This window comes from Amphiprion ocellaris, chromosome 12 (genome assembly GCF_022539595.1).
Source record: "Amphiprion ocellaris isolate individual 3 ecotype Okinawa chromosome 12, ASM2253959v1, whole genome shotgun sequence".
Lineage (NCBI taxonomy): Eukaryota > Metazoa > Chordata > Actinopteri > Pomacentridae > Amphiprion > Amphiprion ocellaris.
This window is the reverse complement of record NC_072777.1, coordinates 1,940,217-1,947,997: the sequence shown is the minus strand read 5'-3', so window position 1 is coordinate 1,947,997 and position 7,781 is coordinate 1,940,217. Positions and strand designations below refer to the sequence as shown.

At 42.5% G+C, this 7,781-nt stretch overlaps 1 protein-coding gene across 1 annotated transcript; it reads left to right on the top strand.

Annotated features, from left to right (window-relative positions):
* The first annotated feature begins 1,608 nt into the window (after nt 1–1,608).
* Nucleotides 1,609–7,679, top strand: LOC111578921 (uncharacterized). The gene is made up of 2 exons (XM_023285913.3): nt 1,609–1,669; nt 4,718–7,679. The coding sequence occupies exons 1-2, from the start codon at nt 1,651–1,653 to the stop codon at nt 6,103–6,105; spliced, it is 1,407 nt and encodes a 468-aa protein (XP_023141681.1). The 5' UTR covers nt 1,609–1,650; the 3' UTR covers nt 6,106–7,679.
* The last annotated feature ends 102 nt before the right edge of the window (nt 7,680–7,781 follow it).

The window sequence follows — 7,781 nt, the reverse complement described above, 5'->3', positions numbered from 1 at the left end:
AAAAATGTAATTGACACCCATGGCCAAAGTCAAGCAGGAAGTCGGCCATTTTGAATTATATGTCATATGTTTTGACGATTTAGGGTCATTTTTAGACATTTTCAAAAGCTATAAACTCAAATAGGGTAACACTGAGAGAGCTGAAATTCGGCCAGGATGTACTCTAGGCATGGTTGATCAAAAGTTATCAAAATGCTCCGCAAAAGTCTGAGGGCGTGGCCATGGCGGCCTCCTGAATTTTGATGCTTCGCCATGAAACATCAACTGCTGTGTAACTGCCCTAAACATGCTCCAATCTGCCTCAAACTTTACATGTATGATCAGAGTCCAGCCCTGATGACATTCACATGCTGAAATACAGTCATAGCGCCACCTGTTGGATTAAAGGAAATGTTCTATAACTAGCCTGTACATGGTCCAATCTGCCTGAAATTTTGTATGTGTGATCAGAGTCCGACCCTGATCACATCCATAGGCCAATATACACTCTCGGTTGCAGCGCCACCTGGTGGATGGACAGGAAAAGCTCTATAAGTAGCCTGAACATGCTCCAATCTGCCTGAAATTTTACACGTGTGATCAGAGTCCGGCCCTCATCGCATCCGTAGGCCGACATGTACTCTCGGTCGCAGCGCCGCCTGGTGGACGTGCGCGGATTCGCCGACCAGCAAGGATGCGAGGACCCGTCCAACGCTGCTTGCTCGTTTTTTCTTGCTTTTTAATCTTGTTTGTATTATTTTGTTTTTTATTTTTGTTTCATTATTTTTTCTTGTTTTTTCCTTTTGTTTTTATTTTAGTTTTATATTTTGCTTATTTATTCAGTTTTGTCTTCTTTTAAATCTAGTTTTGTGGAATTTTATTTGTATGTTTGTCTAGTTAATTTTTTGTATTTTAATCTCATTTTTAATCCTTGTTTTTCTGTTTTATACTATTAGAATTATCTTTATTTTAATACTGTTTTTATTACTTCATTAGTTTTTATTTGATTGATTTGTTGTTTTTCTTTTTTAAAACTTTTTTATTGTTGTATTATATTTTTATGTTTTGTATCTTTAATAAATATTTTAATGTGATTTTATTTCACTCCATTACATTTACGTTGTTCTGTCTTGAACTTCACTAATCTGTATGAAAGGTGCTATAGTTTTGGAATAAAATATTATTGGTATTTAGGTATAACTGTGAGCATAAACTGATCTCATTATTTAGGTCAAATTAAACAAAACAACTAAAAATGAAAAACTTGGTTCTTCTTCCTGTAACTGATTGTCTTTTGGGACTCCAGAGAGCTTCATACAGGTGATTTTTATTTCTCTAAATTCATTTAAAATGTTGGTTCATCTAAATTATCAAAAGGTGCAGAAAGTAAATAAATAAAATGACTAAAATATGAGAATCTTAGTGGATTCTGGCTGTTTAGATGCTTAGATTTCATTTCAAACATTTAATTCTGACAGTGGAGGCGAAAGAAATCAGCTGTTAATCTTTTAACAGCATCTTTCCTCCATCAGAAACCTCCTCACCTGCTTGACTTCTTAAAAAACTACATTTAAATCAGGAAGTAGCTCCAGTTTGCTGCTTCCTGATTGGCTCAGCAGCTGACTGGAACAGGAAGAGGAGGAGCTTCAGAGCCTCAGCGCTTCAGGAAACATGGTAGAGAGCATCGTGGGTAAGATGACTGCAGAAATAAACAGAAAATAAACATCTGTAGGGAAGCTGAGATGTCAGTTTAATGAACTAGGATCAGATTTCTGAGCGGCTGCCGACAGGAAACAGAAAGTTTAGTTTGAAAAGGATCTGCTGAATGTTGCTGAGCTGCTGAGAGCAAAAGTGAAACTAAAAGACAGAATCATGTTTCTGCAGCTGCTCAGCTGGAAAAAGAAAAGAGTTCTTCTGCTAGAGAGACGATTAATGGCATGTTTGTTGTTCTTTCTGAGCTCAGAGCGACTTCCTGGTTTTAGGTTTCAGATCAGAGACGCTAAAGTTCACCTTGCTCTTAAAGAGACAGCAGCAGAAAAACAGGACAGAAACAGACTAGAGTGACTGAATGCAGCTAAACTAAGAGCCTGACTGCAGATTTATTCATTAAAATTGCAGAAAAAACAAATAAATAGAGTAAATAAAGACTAAATTTTAAATTTATCTCTAGCTGCAGTTTAATTCAGTCTGAAAAATGATAAATCTGTGGATGTTCTCAGTCATCCAGGTCATGATAAGTCTCAAGCAAGCATAAGTTATGGCAACTGGACTAACCTCGTGTGAGTTGAAAACGTTTCACCTCTCATCCAAGAGGCTTCTTCAGTTCTGAAAGCCTGGTGGGGAGTACCAGATATTTATCCACCAGGAGGGTGGTGGCAAAAACAAGTGGACAAAGACCCGAAACCAATAGACTCGTTAGGAGTCGTTAGCCTTTGATGGGCGGTCGTTACCCCTCCCAGCCCTCTAGGAGGGTGGTTGGGGGTCACCTGACTGCAGGTGGGACAGATGGCTGCACCTCCTTGGGAGGGCTCTAAGAACGGCGTTGTAAGTGGGAGACAAGTGGTGTCTGAGGCCCCCTCCTCTGTTCAAAGATGGCCGTTCTAGTTTGACATGAATGGCTTCTTTTACCCCTCTCTCAAACCATCTGTCCTCTCTGGCTAGAATGCGCACCTTGTGGTCATCAAAGGCCATTGTAGCTAACCTGTACATGGAAGAAATGGAGATTGTGGCACTGAGAACATTCAGTGGCCACTCCCCGAGGCACTGGTTCAGATATGTGGATGACACATGGGTCACCATCAGGAAGGGTGAGGTCGAACCTTTCACAGAACACCTCAACTCGGTGGATAAAAACATCAAGTTCACAAGAGAGGATGTCCAAGACAACTGTCTGGCGTTTCTAGATTGCGTGGTACGCATTGAAACCAATGGGGAACTCAACATTGGGGTCTACAGAAAACCCACTCACACAGACCAGTACCTCCTGTTTGATTCACACCACCCACTAGAACACAAGTTGGGGGTGATCCGTACCTTAAAGCACAGAGCACAGAACATCCCATCAGAAGCGGATGGAAAAAGAAGGGAACACAAACATATTCACTCTGCTCTTCAAACTTGTGGCTATCCAAACTGGGCTTTTATCAAAACAGCAAAAAAGCGCAGGGAGGATAAGAAAGACGAGGACCACAAAAAGAGAAACAACATTGTCATCCCCTATGTGGCAGGAATTTCAGAGAAACTCAGGAGGATCTTTAACACCCACCAGATCCCAGTACACTTCAAGCCCAGCAACACTCTGAGGCAAAAGCTGGTCCATCCCAAGGACAAAATTCCAAGGGAGAAACAGAGCAATGTGGTGTACGCAGTGCAGTGCAATGAGGAATGCTCTGACCTGTACATTGGAGAGACTAAGCAGCCATTACACAAGCGCATGGCACAACACAGGAGGGCCACGACCACAGGCCAGGACTCAGCAGTCCACCTCCACCTCAAGGAGAAGGGGCACTCCTTTGATGACCACAAGGTGCGCATTCTAGCCAGAGAGGACAGATGGTTTGAGAGAGGGGTAAAAGAAGCCATTCATGTCAAACTAGAACGGCCATCTTTGAACAGAGGAGGGGGCCTCAGACACCACTTGTCTCCCACTTACAACGCCGTTCTTAGAGCCCTCCCAAGGAGGTGCAGCCATCTGTCCCACCTGCAGTCAGGTGACCCCCAACCACCCTCCTAGAGGGCTAGGAGGGGTAACGACCGCCCATCAAAGGCTAACGACTCACATTAACACCTAACGAGTCTGTTGGTTTCGGGTCTTTGTCCACTTGTTTTTGCCACCACCCTCCTGGTGGATAAATATCGGGTACTCCCCACCAGGCTTTCAGAACTGAAGAAGCCTCTTGGATGAGAGGTGAAACGTTTTCAACTCACACGAGGTTAGTCCAGTTGCCATAACTTATGCTTGCTTGAGTCTGAAAAATGATATTTGCACCAAAAATAAAAACAAGTACAGCACCCTAACACTATCCCTAACCCTTTGATTTATATACAGTATATATAGTTTTATTTCACTAAACTAACTTTGTTCTGTCTTCTTATCAGTCATCAGTGTATTTTACTCACCTGTATGAAAGGTGCTTCACAAATACTGTTTGAATAATTAACTTATTTATAGACAGCAAGGCGTAAAATTACAATTTTAACTATTAAGAATAATATTTGCCAATTAATGAGGAAGTGCAGCTGTTAAATAAACATAATGATTAAAAACCTTCATTTAAAGATGAAAACATAAAGAAACAAAACAAAAATTGTATTGTGTTCTTGTTTGTATTATTTTCTTTTTAGATTTTATATTTGTAATAATTTTCTTCTTTTTATCTGATCAAATTTTTATGATTTGTATTTGTCTAATTACTTCCCTTATTTTTTTAAAATCTTTTTATTATATTTTTATGTTTTGTCTGTTTCATCTCTTTTATCTACAGGTGGTTTATAAATAAAATAAAAATTAAATTAAAAATAAAAGAATATCTGCTTATTTTAACTCTTTAAACTTGCTAATAAAGTTTAAAATGCATCCTAAAAACTTTATCTAGTCTCTAAACCCACCTAAAGAGCTTTTCTGTCATCAGATAATCATAAATTAATGTGTTTATTTAATGAAATGCTTCTTTAACTGCAGGACTTCGGTAGTTTTATGAATCTATAGTAAGAATCTGACTGATCTTTGTGTCTGCAGGACTTCCTGGTTCGGTCCAGGCGTTGCTCTGCAGCGCCGCCGCCGGCTTCGTGTTCGGAGAAGCTGCTTTATTTGCATCTGAACCTTCTCTGACCGCCGACGGCGTCCTGCTGAGCGCCGCCACGCTGGCCGCCGGTCGGACGGGATCTACGGGCGTCATGGTGGTGTCGGCGTGCCTCGTCTTCACCTCGGCGCTGCTGTCTCTGGGCAGCGGCTTCCTGCTCGCCGCCGTGACGATGAAGCTGCTGGGTAAAGCCGGGGTCAGGTTGCCGTGGTTACCGGAGGTCCTGACCGGAGCCTCGGTGGTTCTGGGTGCCGTGGTAACCGGAGCGTTGGCCGGCCTCCTCCCTCCGTGGATCTACGTGGGAGCTCAGGCGGCTCTGGTCCTGCTGGTCTACTCCTACTCCAACATCAGCGACATGACCACGGCGCTGCTCATCATCTTCACCACCCTCTTCCTCAGCGTCGCCTACGGCCGCATGGGACTCATCGCCGGACTGCTCCTGATGGTTCTGACCACCGCCGTGCTGCTGGTTCTTCGTAGAACCTTCACAAAGCGTCTCACCAGAAGACCTGCGGCCAGAGGAGGCTGCAAGCTGCTGGAGCGGATCGTCTTCTACTCGGTGTTTGTGGGGATCCTGGGCTTCTTCGTGGGTCTGGGGTCCGGCCAGGCGGGAGACGGGTCGGAACCGGAGGTGGTTCTGGTGCTGCACTCGGTGCTGTGGGTGGCGTTCCTGTCGGCGGGGCTGCTGGGGGCCGGACTGGGAACGGTGGCGATGGTTTCTCTCGGTCCGGCGGCGGCTCTGAAGGTGTCGCTTGGAGCTGCTGTTCTGACGTCTGCCGCCCTGAGACTCGTCCTGCTCTGGAGCTCCTCTCTGGAGGTCCGGAGCTGCACCGGAGCTGCACTGGGGGCGGCTGCAGCTGCGGGGGTGTCGCTGGGAGCTGCAAGCGTCGCATCAAACCTCGCATTCAGGTCCAGAAATTCAACCTTAGCGGCTTTCGGTTCGGTTGCAGCCGGGGTTGTTGTTGCCATGAAGGTCGTAGCGCTGAAGTCGACTCCGCTGACCTCAGAACTGATCACCGTGAGTCTTGTTGCAGTGGGGGCGTTTGTTCTGGGCGCACCGAAGAGCCCGTTCAACACCCAGGTGAATCTGCAGAGGGGCCTCCTCACGGGGACGGAGCTAATTAAAGGCATCGGCATGGAGACGGTCACCGCGGCAGCAGCGCCGATCGGAGCCGGGGCGCTGGGGGCGGCAGCGTTGGGCACCGCGGCTCTGGGGAGGCTGGGAACGCTGGGAGTTCTGGTGGCCATTGTGCTGGCTCTGGGAAGCGCTCTGAGTGGGATGATTGGAAAATCACCAGCGACAACACAAGAACACACAGACTGAGTTCACATCTGGTCACCAAACAACAACCAAAGGGAGAGAGATGGACTGAATGTAGCGACAGAGAAAACAACACTCCTGTAACATCCTCAAATCTCAAACGATCCCAATAAGTTCAGTGTTTCATGGGTTTTGCTTCTTTATGTAATCAAAAGCACTTTAGAAACACGATATTGAAAATTCAGAAGCAACCAATGTAAATCCAGCTGTGAAATCACTGAAAGTAGTCCAATCGAAAACACCAAGTTGAGTGAACACCAAAAAATTCCAGAATGACTCAAAATGTGTCCATAATTACTTCAACTTAGTCATAAATAACTCAAAACCTGTTCAATATGAGCTAAAAATGTCAAGAATGACTCAAATTTGATCCAAAACAACTCAGAATTTGTCAAAAAAGGATGAAAAATTGTCCCAAATTACCAAAATTTGTCCAAAGTTACTCAAAATTGTCCAGTTGTGGACCTATGGACTGTGTCTATGTCTGCATCATGGTTCCACATGGAGAAGAACTGAACAGAGGAAGTGGAAAAGAGTTTATAAAAAAGAAATAAATGAACACAAGAATGTCCAAAATTACTCAAAATTTACCAAAACTGACTCCAAACCTGTCCAACACTAGTTAAAATTATATAGAATGATGCAAAATGGATCCAAAACAACCCATAATATGTCAGAAAGGACTGAAAATTTGTCCCACATTACTAAAATGTGGGGTTATCATAGCATGCATGGTCCTGACAGTGAAGCTCGGAGGTATTTTACGCGTCTCTGGGGGCAATTTATGTCACACTGACCTGTTTTAAAGTTTGGAAATGTGGAAAAAATCTATTTCCACAGTGAAACTTCTGGTGTCCACATTTTCAACATTTTTGGGAAATCTTTGAACATTTTTTGGGTGGAAAAAATAAATGTTAAAAATCTTTAAGAACATTCACATAAAAATCAACCAAAATCCAGTGAATTTCGCTGGATTTTGGTTGATTTTTATGTGAACATTCTGAAAGAAAATATTAGAAGTTTTACTAATATATATGGAATCACTTTAGATATTTCTAGGATTTTTTGGGAAGATTTTTACTCAATTTTTGAAAATATTTACAAGAATTTTCTTGCCAAATTTGGGGGATTTTTTTTAAGGGAAACTTGGAAGGAATTATTGGAATTTTCTTCCTGAAGGTTTTGCAAATTTTCAGAAATTTGGGGAATTTTTTTGCTGAATTTTTGGATTTTTTTCAGACAAGGAAACAATATTTTTTGGTGCCTGTAAATGAGGACAACAGGAGGATTAATATCATAAATCTAAACTGTCGGTTTTTAATTTGACATCAGAACAAATATTGTTCTACTCAGAAGTAATCTGATTACTCTAAGCTGTTATAGTTTTTGAATTGTTTGACATTTCAGTGATGTTGCTCTAGTTTTGCTTTTCTGCACGTCAGTAATTTAATCTGATTTCAAACTGTTTAACTGTCCTGTAATGTGATGTTTTGTCTGTTTTACACCAACAGTTTTGTTGTCATAAATCTGTTTTGTGCCTCCTAGTGTTGAATTAAAGGTTAGTTTGTTCACTTAAATGCTGATTCCTGATTGTTCTCTAAGAAAAATGTGACTATTTTCTGCAAAAAGCTGGATTAGGAGCTCAGTTATTGTAGTTTTAGCGTATCTTTAATCATCCT